The sequence below is a fragment of the Sorex araneus genome, chromosome 2 (genome assembly GCF_027595985.1).
Source record: "Sorex araneus isolate mSorAra2 chromosome 2, mSorAra2.pri, whole genome shotgun sequence".
NCBI classification, from domain to species: Eukaryota; Metazoa; Chordata; class Mammalia; order Eulipotyphla; family Soricidae; genus Sorex; species Sorex araneus.
The window spans coordinates 159,050,168-159,063,471 of record NC_073303.1 but is presented as its reverse complement, the minus strand read 5'-3'; the positions used below and the strand labels follow the sequence as shown (position 1 = coordinate 159,063,471).

The window sequence follows — 13,304 nt, the reverse complement described above, 5'->3', positions numbered from 1 at the left end:
TACATAAGTCTACCTACCATCCATGTGTATACTCCAACTGTGCCTTAGCCTAGACACTGATGCCCTGGCTGGAATTCTGAATAGTGACTAATTCACTTGGTTTTCCAATCTGTCCTCCCCTCTAATTTTTTTTTTTTTTGCTTTTGAGCCACACCTGGCTATGCACAGGGGTTACTCCTGGTTTTACACTCAGCAATTACTCCTGGCAGTGCTCGAGGGACCATATAGGATGCTGGGAATAGAGCACGGCAAACACCCTACCCACTGTACTATTGCTCCAGCCCCGTGCCCTCTAATTTGAAACAAAAATTCTGGATTCTGACCTGTAACACATGTCATAGGGTGCTTTTCTACATAATTGCCCACAAACTGGTCTCATGTGTGAACGCTCAGAGCCTGGACAGAATTGGAAATTCTTAACCTTTGTCGACTCAAAATCCTTCACCTTCCATAATCTACTTTGCACGGCTCCGGCTTGGTGTCCAGAAATAACCTTAAACCCAATCTTAAGGTCAACTGAATCAAGAATCACAACACTGGAAGATGCAACAAGAATGTACTCTTTAAAGATCAAATCACTGTCATTCAATAAAGTGATCCATGCCTCTACCAATCATTTAATAAGGTATCCTCCACCACAAAGTACCATTTCAGAACAATTTTACCATAATAGATAAGCCTCAACAATAGTAGACCATTCAAATTCCGTTTCCAGAAATCTGTTTTCTCACCCATGGGAGAATAACATGTCTACCTCCTAGGAAAGTCAGACAGTAAACAAGCACAGCGGCTGTGAGGGTGGTCTGGAAGGAAACTGGCCTCAAGATGAGGAAAAGCATTTGGGACTTACCCACAGGCCTGGTCACTGCAAGGACTGGCAAGAAAAAAGAAAGAGACTATTAATTGCATCTTGGAATAGGTATGATACATTCCTGTTGCCAAATATGAAGTAACAGAGGGAAAAAGACACTCACCTGCTCACAGTGTCCTTTGTGTATGTCAGTTTCTAAGGAAAACAAAAGTGTAACAATGACTCCATGTGTTCAGGACAGTTATTAAGCAGTAAATTAGACATAGAGAATATTACAGAATCAATGTGAGTATCCTCCATGGTTAAACAAATAGGTAAAGCAATGTTGTGATCATGCCAAGTTTGCACTATGACTGTAGCAACATCCCTACACTCACTTTGTTAAGGGCACAGACTCTCTGAGCTTTCTCTCCTAAAGGGAACAAATTCCCTAAAAAAAAATCCCAAAATAGTTAAATATTGTTAGCGTTTTACACTAATCTTCCTTAGACTTATAGTCAAGGTATGCTCTAATATAATTATAGTGATAATCCTAGAATAGTGGACTAATGAGGATAAAATGACTGATAAATCTGGGTTGTTTTTTTTTCAGAATTGAGGAAAAAAGAATTGTGTGATTGTATCATTGTTCATAGGCCCTTCAAAGCAAAAAAAATTTCCAGGTTTCCCCTAAGTTAGTGTTTTTGTCTTGAGATCAAGATGATCAAAAGAACACTAACTTGGAATCAAATTTCTTAATTTCAAGTCTCTAGCTTGATTATAAAGGCAAATACCAAATTTTTTTCAGCAGTTTTTCTAGTATCTGGCCTTAATTCTGTACCTTTAGAATACAGAGGTTATTATTCTAAATAACTCATATGATATTCATAAATAACTGTGTTTCTTACTTTACTGTCTGTTCTAGAACAATCTTAGACACTCTCATGATTTAATTACCACCTCAAAGTTACTATTACTAAACTATCTTTAAAACCCAGTCCCAGGCTTGGAGATACAGAGCCACAGGCATGCAGCCAATCCCAGTATGATCCCTGGCACCACATCTAGTATCACAGACACCACCAGGAGTGACACCTGAACAGAGTCAGGAGTAAATCCTGAGTTTGGTCAGTCCAGGTGTGACCAAAACAAAACAAAACTAAACTAAAATCCCCCAACCACCCGCTTTGGGTTCATATTAAGCATCAAGTAGTTAAAATTTCACCTAGCTCCAATTAACATTCAAAAGTGAATTCTCACACATGCATACATGCTAGCTACTTCTACGCCACAGTTCTTTGTTTTATGGTCCAATTTAGAAACTGAGAGGTTCTTGGGCTTTTCCTTCATCCTGTCCCATTCCCACTAAGCCAGAGTCCTGCTGATCCTGCTTCCTGCTTATGTCTCTCCTGTCCCATCCTCCAGTACTGAATGGCTTCCTGCTCATTCTATGTGCTTCACTCTTATCTCTGAAAATCCACCCTGTGGTGCATGGAAATCACAGTGACATTTTCAAATTCTAAACTGTCCAGTTCAGGCCCTGTGACTTACCTACTTACCACCTCCCAGGGCTCTTCTATCACCTAGAGAGTTAAGTCCAAACTTACTAAATTATCAACTTCACCAGCCAGATTTCCTATCACTTCTGACATATTAGCCCAAGTTATTCCTTAAAAATACACTTGGCGGGGCTGGAGTGATAGCACAGCGAGTAGGGCGTCTGCCTTGCACGCGACCAACCCGGGTTCAATACCCAGCATCAATATGGTCCTCTGAGCACCACCAGGAGTAATTCCTGAGTGCAGACCCTGGAGTAACCCCTGTGCATCGCCGGGTGTGACCCAAAAAAGTGCAAAAAAAAAAAAGAAAGAAAAAAGAAAAACACTTGGCTTATAGTCTACACTTAGTCTATAATGTCCACTCTAAACTCATTAAACTTGTACCCATTATTTAAGGCTCAATACCAGCCACATAACCCATGCCTCATGCACATGTACACATACCACACACATACCCTTGGTGTACACATTCTACTAAATAATCTCTTAATGTACATTTCCTCGTCTTTAAATCTAAATTTATTGAAAGTTTCACTCATCAGTGATGCCTTTCAATATAACAAAACCAGAGTGTTTTGCTATGGTAACACAAATAGTTATTTGCTAGTCTTTCTGCCAATTCTATACTATAAATACAATGGAGAAAAACATATTAATATGATCATAAATGTCTGTGTGTAAAATTTGTGTGCTTGCTAGCCATGTTTTCCTTCTTCACCAGACAGCTATTACATAGTGGTTACAGTGATGTGTGAAACTAATAGCTGATTTAGAAGAAAGACTCATAGTAGAGGGAAAAAATGTGAATTTGATTAGGAGAAGTGGGTGTGGATTTAAGTTCAAATCTATTTGGGGGACTGAGAATAAAGCAACTTGAAGATTCCAACATTCACAGCTATAAAATAGAGACATTACCAATTCCTTGTAAGGTTGCTGTCAGTTAAATATAATGTTTTTAGCAAGTTTAATTCATTGTCTGGTACATGGTAGATATGGGATTCTCACAATTTGTACTACTGACCAACTTGAAAAATATTACAGAAGAAATATTACAGAAAATATTATAGTAAGAAATATTATAGAAGAAAATCATATGTAATATTGTTACTTAAAATGTAAGATACGAACAGTGAAGAATCCTGGCCGGCAGGCACCACAACACCGGAGAATGCTCTGGAACACAAAATGAGCCAATAACACCGGGGTGCCCCAGATGGAGCAGGTGCAGTCTCCCCGACTTCTCCAGATGGAATCCCGGAGACCATGAGCTTCTACAAACATGGCTCCGGTATGTGGGACCAAGACTATTTCTCCAAACCTTTCCTGATATACAAAAATATGCTCGGAAATGGCTCCTCCACCCTTAAACAGCCATGATCCCAGAGGCACACATACCAATCTCAGAACACAGCGGCTGCTGGCAGAAATGCTCCTGGACTGTGAACTAAGCTACGGCCCTATGCCACCCCAGGAGGGGAAGGGTTTTTGTCCCTTGGCCTTTTCCCCTTTGCGGCAACATGGTGACAGCCACCTTTCAGAGCCAATTGGGCAGAGAGGTAGGAGCTTGCAGTGATGGGGCACGTGGGAAATCTCGAAATGGGGTGGGGGGGCAGACCCCCTGCTCCCTGCCCAGATGAGACCCCAAGCAGCCGCCCATGAATGGCTCCTCTATTCCTGAACAGCCAGGATCCCAGAGGCACACAAACCAATCTCGGAACGCAGCAGCTGCTGGCAGAAATATCTCTGGACTTAATTACTAAAATACCAGAATTCCAAAACCAACATCATATGTTCTTCATTATCAGCAATAGAAAACAAATTATCTAATGATGCCTTTTCGGCAGGTCTGATTGCTGGGGGGAAATTCCAAATAATAATAGAGGGTTTTCTGTTGAAAACTGAATGTAATCAAAGAGAGAGTAAAGTGAAAATCATCTGCCACACAGGCAGGGTACGGGGTGGGAGGGAGGGAACACTGGGTTTCTTGGTGGTGGAACATGTGCACTGGTGAAGGGATGGGTGTTGGATCATTGTATGACTGAGACTTAAACCTGAAAGCTTTGTAACTGTTCTCATGGTGATTCAATAAATTAAAAAAAATATATAAGATACATGATTGAAAGTTGAGTGTATTTAAAACATACAAAAATCTGCACACTTTTGGAGCTGGAACGATAGTACAGTGGGTAGGGTGTTTGCCTTGCATGCGGCTGACCCGAGTTTGATTTCCAGCATCTCAGATGGTCCCCCAAGCACTGTCAGGAGTAATTCCTGAGTACAAAGTCAGGAGCAAACCCTGTGCATTGCCAGGTGTGACCCAAAAAGCCAAAAAAAAAAAAATCTGCACACTTTCAAAATATTTATAACCCTGCAAAGTTAGTCTTGGATCCACTCATGTTTATCAGACTATCTATCCATCTATACCAAATTTTCCATTATTTAGTTAAATTACACTTATATAAGATCAAGTGTTACAAAGAAATAAATAGCATACCTCTACTATACATTAAAAAAATTTAAAGAACAACGCATATGCTGCCTGAGCCCATGTGCTGCTTGCGCCCACGTGGCCAAGCACATGCAGTGTCCAAGCACATATGTTGCCCACATCTCCCCTCTTGAGATGTGTACTTTCATACTTTTGTGTCTAAAGCTCGGATGTGTGGAGGGGCTCTCTCCACCCTTGGAGAAGCCCGCATTCTCTCTTGAGCACATTATTCTTACTATTCTCTCTCCCACTTATCCCTTCCTCCTTCCCTCAAAAACCTCTAAATAAAATTTGTTTACTTCAAAAAAAATTTTAAAGAACAAAGAATATTATATCATATTACATTACTCTAGCTATATTTTATATTAATTTTAAATAAAATATCTGTTATGTTGTTGTAAATTCTTTCTTCAGCTGCTCTAACATATATAATACAGCCATTATTTTTAAACAGTATTAGAAAACATGACAAGTACAAAAAGCAATATAGCTATCATTTATATACTTTTATTTCAACAAATAACTACAACATATTTACTCAATCATAGAAATGTAAAACAATGTTACCTTGTCCTTCAGCTCATGGTCTAATAGAGCAAGCAGTCACCCATACAACTAATAATAATAAAATGTAAGAAGCTTGACAGGCTGGGATATGGCTCAGCAGTAGAGTACATGTCTTATGTGTGAGGCCTCCTAGGCTCAATACCTCCCATCATTTACATATACACATTATGAGAGTTCAAAAAATTATGGAAGCTAAATTTACTATACTGGGGTAGTTCAATGGTAGCTTGTCAAAGATACAATATAGCATGAGAAAATTTCCCACTCTGATAGGCGAGCACTACAACTAAATCAAGGCAGTAACAAGAGCAGCAAAGGGAAAGGAGTGGGTGGGATTGGAGTAGGGAGTTTTAAAAAAGAAAATGGTCATGGATGGAAGCAATAGTGCAGCAGGTAGGGTGCCTGCTTGCCTTGCATGCAACTAACCCAGGTTCTATCCCTGCACCCCATATCGTCCCCCAAGCACTGTCAGAAATGATTCCTGAGTACAGAATCAAGAGTAAGTCCTGAGCACTGCCGGGTGTGACTCAAAACCCAAAACATTTAAAAAAAAAACCAAACTAACAAAAAATCTTTTAAATAAAATGAGCAGTGGCTAGAGAGATAATACAACAGATGAGGCATTTGCTTTGCATGCAGGGAAACCTGGGTTAATGCCAGGTACCACCCTGGGCCCTGCTAGGAGGGCACAGGACCAGGAGTAAGCCCTGAGCAAAGCCAGGTGTGGCCCCAAACCCAAAATTTAAAAATAAATAAATAAATATAATAAAATGGCCAAAGCTTGGGCTTCAAAGATTAGCTCTTGTTCTACAGTTGCTCATCAACTAGCCAAGTTCAAAAACTAAGGAATGCAAGGACTTGCCACTTGTTCCTCACGCTTCCTTTTTTCCTTAGCCATGCAAATACATACCTAACACAGCCCAACATTTTATCCCAGTGTTATTCCACGTACCTTGATAATTAAGTGTCTATGTTCTACGGACTGACTGAATTTTGCAGCCATTTCAGATACAGTTGTGATTCCATGCTGACACAAATCCATCCAGTAATGGTATTCTTCATGCCCAGGAAGGCGATCCCAGAAAGTCCTGAAGGCTTCCCAGATCGCTTCTTGACACACTGGAAAACAGAGAACTGTTTTCAGAGAAACTAATGGACATTGGGGTTCTCAAAAAGACCATGGATCTGTTTGTTCAGATCTGTTTGTTCTTGGCCACTGTCCTTTCTAGAAGGACACAGAAATTATTCTCAGTTAAAGTCTTTCTTACTCTGTATGTACCGCCTAAATATTTCAGATCTACAAATAACTTATATACCTCATACCTTCCCGCTTGCAAATGGTACTCATTTGCTTCTTAATACATGGAGAATACCTTTGAAGTTCTGTGTCTACATCCTCTTTTAAAATTCTAAGTGCATTGTACACTACTCCGTAATTCTCTTTCCTAACCACCATTTAATGTTCTTAAAATCTTACTACTCCCAAGTAGGATTTCTGTGCCCTTAAAAGGAGGTCATTCAGTGCTTCTTGTTAAGATAAATGACAATGGATTTCTGTAACTGTTGTTTGTCCCTAAAGCTCTGTCACTCCTTGAATTTCAATGATAACCAAGTGGGCGGGCAAGAGTAGTCTTTTTATTTTAAGATGAGGGATTCTTCCACAGAATGGGAAAGAATGTTTACCAATATCCATCTGATAAGGGATTAATATCCAGGATATACAAGACACTAGTAGAATTGTATAAGAAAAAAAACCCTCCAGCCCCATCAAAAAACGGGGAGAAGAAATGAACAGAAATTTCCTCAAAAAAGAAATACAAATGGCCAAAAGGCACATGAAAAAATGCTCCAATGCTCCACGTGGATAATCATCAGGGAGATGCAAATCAAAAAAAGAACGAGATATCATCTCACACCACAGAGACTGGCACACATTCAAAAGAACAAAAGCAACCAGTACTGGCATGGATGTGGAAGAAAAGGGATGCTCTTTCACTGTTGGTGGTAATGCCGACTGGTCCAGCCTTTCTGGAAAACAATATGGACAATCCTTCAAAAAGCAGAAATTGAGCTTCCATATGACCCACAATATCACTTCTGGGAATATATCCTGAGGATGCAAAAAAAAATTTGCTTATAAATGGATAGACATAGAGAGTATCATGTTAAGTGAAATGAGTCAGAGAGGGACAGATATAGAAGGACTGCACTCATTTGTGGTGTATAGAATAACATCACATGAGGCTGACACCCAACAACAGTAGATACAAGGGCCAGGAGGACTGCCCCATAGCTGTAAGACTGCTTCATGAGTGCAGATGGAATAGAGGAGGGATCACTAAGAAAGTGATGGCTGTAGGAACCACATTTGGGATGGGAGATGCATGCCAAAAGTAGATAATGGACCAAACATGATGACCTCTCAGTGTCTGTGTTGCAAGCCATAATGCCCAAAAGTAGAGAGAGATTATGGGGAATATTGCCATGGAGGCAGGGGGAGGGTGGGAAACGGGGGTATACCTGGGATATCAGTGGTGGGGAATGTGCATTGGTGGAGGGATGGGTGTTTGATCATTGTGAGATTGTAAGCCAAACATGAAAGCTCGTAACTATCTCACGGTGATTCAATCACTGTCACTGTCACTGTCATCCCATTGCTCATCGATTTGTTTGAGCGGGCACCAGTAACGTCTCTCACTAAGAGACTTATTGTTACTGTTTTTGGCATATCCAGTACGCACGGGTAGCTTGCCAGGCTCTGCCGCGAGGGCTCAAACTCTTGGTAGCTTGCTGGGCTCTCTCTCCAAGAGGGGCGGAGGAATCGAACTCAGGTCGACTGCATGAAAGGTTAACACCTAACCACTGTGCTATCGCTCCAGCCCTGTGATTGAAAAAAATTAAATAAATAATTTTTTTTAAAAAAAGATGAGGGGCTCTTAGGCACACCCAGAAGTGTTCAAGGCCTACTCATGATCTATGTTCAGGGATCACTCCTCGAAGTGCTCAGTGGACCATATATGTTGCTGGGGATCAAACCAGGACCAGAGACATGGAAGGTAAGTGCCATACCTCCTGTACTATCTCTTTGACTCTGAATATTTGTTGGGATGTTTTTATTTCACCCATCTCATTTGATATGTCAAATGACTCCCATCAGGCATGGAGAGTCTCATGTGATAGATCTGCTGTAGTCTTATGGAACTCCTTTAAGTGTAATTTCTTCCTTGATTCTGCTGCTCTCAGGATTCTATTTCTATCTGTAGCTTTTGCACTTTATAGTGTATCTTAAAGTTCTTCTATTTGGGCTTACTTTAGAACCCTTCGAACTTCTTGGATCTGTGTAAGACGCAATCTTCAGACTAGGAATGTTCTCAGTTTTTGATTTCTTCAACCAATATTTCATCCCCACTCTCCCTCTCCCCTCCCTTGAGGACTCCTATAATTCGGGAGCTATTCTTTGTGAAATTATCCCCATTTTCTTCTTGTGGTTTTTTTTCTTCATTTCTTTTTCTTTTTTTTTTCCTTATCCTGTTCTTTATTGGTGGTTTCATGTATCTTTACCTCTATCATACCAACTGATTCCTTAGGTCTGTCATTCTCCTATTCAGTCTATCCAGTGGGTTTTAGTTCACCCTCCATGCTTTTCAGCTCAGTCAGTAATTTCTGATTACAGTTTTCTCATTTTTTTGTTGTTGTAGAGGACTGATCTACTATTTCCTTCATTTCTTTGAAAATCCTTACCATTGTCACTTTGAAGTTTTCATCTGAGAGGTCAAAGAGTTAAACTTAGGGACATGTTCAGGATTTTCTCTTTGTCCAAAAGCCACAGATAAAAAAAATTCCTGGTGCGCCCCTCCCTCTCTCCATTGAATGTGATGCGCTATTAGGGCCGGTGGTGTGGGTCCAGATTTGTGCAGGCTGAGGTTCACATGTTCACTGTTGGAGACTGTTCAGGACCCTGAACAAAAGAGGGCCCGCAACCTTTACCCTGGACAAACCGGAAAATTCCATTACCAGCATCTGCATAACCTGAGGCACAGGTGCCCTTGTGACAAAGGAAATAGCTAAACTCAAGAAGTAAAAGTAGCCCAGGGCAGTTAGCCACGAGACCCCAAAAGCCCGTAAGGTGAATGCCTTCCTTTACACTAAAATCCTTGTGCATTCCTCCTGACAGATTCTCCTGCCAGATAAACCCTTGTCTTCCCCTCCCCACTATTTCTCAACCGACTCTTAGAGAATATTGTAAGCCCACCAAAGTACGCCCTGAACTTTTCCTTATTTTGTCTGAGAAGACACTTCCCTGATGATTGACAACTCATGTACCAACCCCCTGCTAAGAAAGGTATAAAACCAGCAAGGCTGGTAATAAAGACGCTCTTGATCAGCACGTGTTGTCTTGAGCCCCTTTTTACTAACCTCACCAGTTTTATTTTCAGATCGGGACCGCTCTTAGAACCCACCCAATTAGGAGCGCTTTCCACTGTTGTCTCTCTGCGGGCCGGAGAGATTTTCAGGGGAATGCGCAGTTTACCAATTCTACACAGTTTGTAAGCCTCATTTTGTACTACTACTAGTTGCTATTGAGACTTTGTAATACAAGCTGGTGATGTCTTCCTGTGTTCAAAGTTCCCAGTGCCTAACCCTGGACTTATTACCACACTGCTTAAGTTTGGGTATCAAAACAACCAGCCTTCCCTAGCTGGATCAACTCTCCTCTATGAGTCTTAGCAAACACCTGCTTACTCAGTCACTGAGTGAATAACTTATCTCTTGCTTAGCCTCTTAGCAGGCACTTAGATAATTTTCAGCTGTGGTGGGGGAGCGGTTCCCTTATATTAAAGAAAGCTTGCAGATACCATCACTGCAGATGTCACCCAGTGACCTGAACTATAGGTTAACCTGCGGTACTTCTACAAGTTGAATTGTTGGGCTCATAACATCCAACTTCCAGAAATATTGTCAAATTAATCTAAAATGCTAGTACCAATTTGTATCTCCACCATTTACAAATAAGAAAAGTAATTCTGCCCTCTTTCCCAAATGACACATGTATCTATGGTGTATTTCTCAATCTGAGCAATAGCACAACGGGTAGGGTGTTTGCCTTGCACATGGCCAAACTGGGTTTGATTCCTCCGTCCCTCTCAGAGAGCCCAGAAAGCTACCAAGAGTATCCTGCCCACACGGCAGAGCCTGACAAGCTACCCATGGCATATTCAATATGCCAAAACAGTAACAAGTCTAACAATGGAGACGTTACTAGAGCCCGCTCGAGCAAACCGATGAACAATGGGATGACAGTGCTACAGTGCTATTATTTTCAGGCTTGCAATTTGTTCAATCTGATTTAGTTTAAAATGATTACCATTTTGGTTTTTTGTTTAGTCTAGGGGCCATACTTGGTGACACCTGGAGGCTACTCCTGGCTTAACATGATGGAGGTCACTTTGGCAGTGCCTAGGCTCTCTCATGCACAGCATGTGCTCCAGCCTTTGAACCATCTCTTCAGTCCATGATTAGTAATTTTGCTTGTGTTTTCATGCAAACAGGTGAGGCATTTGTCTTATAATGTAATACTCTCCTCTGTTTATTTTTTTAACTTTGATCATTTACTGGATAGTTTGTGATATTCTCCTATTTTGAGTTGTAAGACTTTTCCATGTGTATTAGAAACTAATATTTCTATGTATATGTGTCATATATTATTAACATCCTTACTTTAAAACTCAAGTGTTTTATATCCTCATTCTTCTAATTATCAATGCAATTTTTCCTTATATTATTTTAGAAATTCATCGTACTGAAATAATAAAGTATTACCCTACATGTCCAACCTTTAAATGGTTGAAATTTTTAATTAAAATTAGTCATATAGAAATAACGATAAACAAAGAGGACTGCATTAAACTAAGAAATTTCTGCACTTCAAAGTAAGTGGTGACCAAAATACAAAGAAGCCCCAGAGAGTAGTAGAAATTATTTGCCCATTACTAATCTAATAAAGGGTTCATTTCCAAGGTATATAAAACACTGGTAGAACCTTACAAGAAAGAACATCCACCCCATCAAAAAATGGGGAGAAGATAAGAACAGAAATTTCCTCAAAGAAGAAATACAAATAATCGAAAGGTATAAGAAAAAATGCTATCACTAATCATCAGGGAAATAACAAATCAAAACAACAATGAGATATCTCCTCACTCTACAGATTCTGGCACTCATCAAAAATAACAAGAACAACCAGTGCTGAAGTGGATATGGAGAGAAAGGGACTTTCATTCACTGATGGTGGGAATCTCATCTGGTCCCGTCTTTCTGGAAAACAATATGGACATTCCTAAGAAAACTAGGAATTGTGGGGCTGGAGCAATACGTTTGCCTTGCACGCGGCCGAGCCGGGTTCGATTCCCAGCATCCCATATGGTCCCCTGAGCACCGCCAGGGGTGATTCCTGAGTGCAGAACCAGGAGTGACCCCTGTGCATTGCATTGCCGGGTGTGACCCAAAAAGCAAAAAAAAAAAAAAAAAAGAAAAGAAAACTAGGAGTTGAGCTTCATTAGACCCGGCAATTCCACTTCTTGGAATATACCCTAAGGGCTCCAAAATAAAATGGAGAAAAGATATTTGCACCCCTATGTTCCTTGCAGCACAATCAACAATATCCCAAATCTGGAAACAACCCAATAGATGATTGGATAAAATATGGTACATATACAAAGCAGAATATTACTCATTCACGAGAAAAGATAAATTCATGCGGTTTGCTGCATAGATAGATATATGGAGAGATCTGGAAAATATGTGCTGGGTGAAGTTATAGGGAGAGAGACTCACATAGAATGATCTCATTCATATGTGGGACATAAAGAAACATAATAGGGGAATAACTAATGACCAAAGACAATGGAAACAAAGAACGTAAGAAATGATCTTCACTAGGAAACAGGCCACTTTCCAGTTATATTACCCAATAGAAATGAAAGCATAGACCCAGAGCTGCCGCGCATGAAACGGACCCTCTGCTCCTTAAAGACTATGATCCAAGAGGTCTTCTAACCCATTTTGGCACCCAGAGCGGCTTCTAACAGAAATGCATCTAGACTGTGAACTGTGCTGCAACCCCTTGCTGCCTGGGGAAGGATTTTCCCTCTCTACCCTGTCTTTCTGCTCGGAAGATGGCGACAATGGCAGCACCTACGTGGCGAGAGCCACCTTCTAAGACTCCCAACCCAGAGGTATGAGTTTGCAGTGACGTGGCTCGAAGGCAATCTTGGGATGGGGGGCATTACCTGCACGCTCTCTGCCCAGATAAGATCTGGAGCTGTCATGCGTGTGCAAAACGAAACCTCTGCTCCTTAAAGACTATGATCCGAGAGGTTTAACCCATTTTGGCACCCAGAGCGGCTTCTTACAGAAATACATCTAGACTGTGAACTGAGCTAAAAATATCAGAAATCCAAGCTCATAGAGTCTTCATTCTCAGCAATGGAAAACAAATTACTAAATGCTGCCTTTACAAAAAAAAAAAAATGAAGGCATAATCTTGTATACAAATGTCGGAACTTTGTAATTGTAACTAAAAACAATTGAAATATCCCCAAATGTAGTCTACAGGTACAGTAAGAATAAAAGGTTACAAACTGCTACTACATGAAAATAGGAGAATCCCAACATAATTACTACAGGTAAAAAAGATAACAAACCCCAAGCAACACCTCTGGGAGCACTAGAGGATTAGAGCAGCCTCATCCTCCAGCCCTCACCCTGAATCTAAGGCCAGGCTGTGAGGACAGCAGTAAACAGTCCCGGAAAGCCCATGACTGCCACTTGGGAACCACACCCCACCAAAAAAAAACAACGAGGAAGCAAATAGTATGGCTTCACTGATATATCAAAGTAT

At 40.7% G+C, this 13,304-nt stretch overlaps 1 protein-coding gene across 1 annotated transcript in view; it reads right to left on the bottom strand.

Annotated features, from left to right (window-relative positions):
- IMPG2 (interphotoreceptor matrix proteoglycan 2) overlaps positions 1-13,304 on the bottom strand; it is an 84,520-nt gene that overhangs the window by 65,474 nt on the left and 5,742 nt on the right. The window contains 2 exon segments of the mRNA XM_055124518.1: positions 975-1,006; positions 6,357-6,523. Of these exon segments, the coding sequence (XP_054980493.1) occupies positions 975-1,006; positions 6,357-6,523 (199 nt within the window).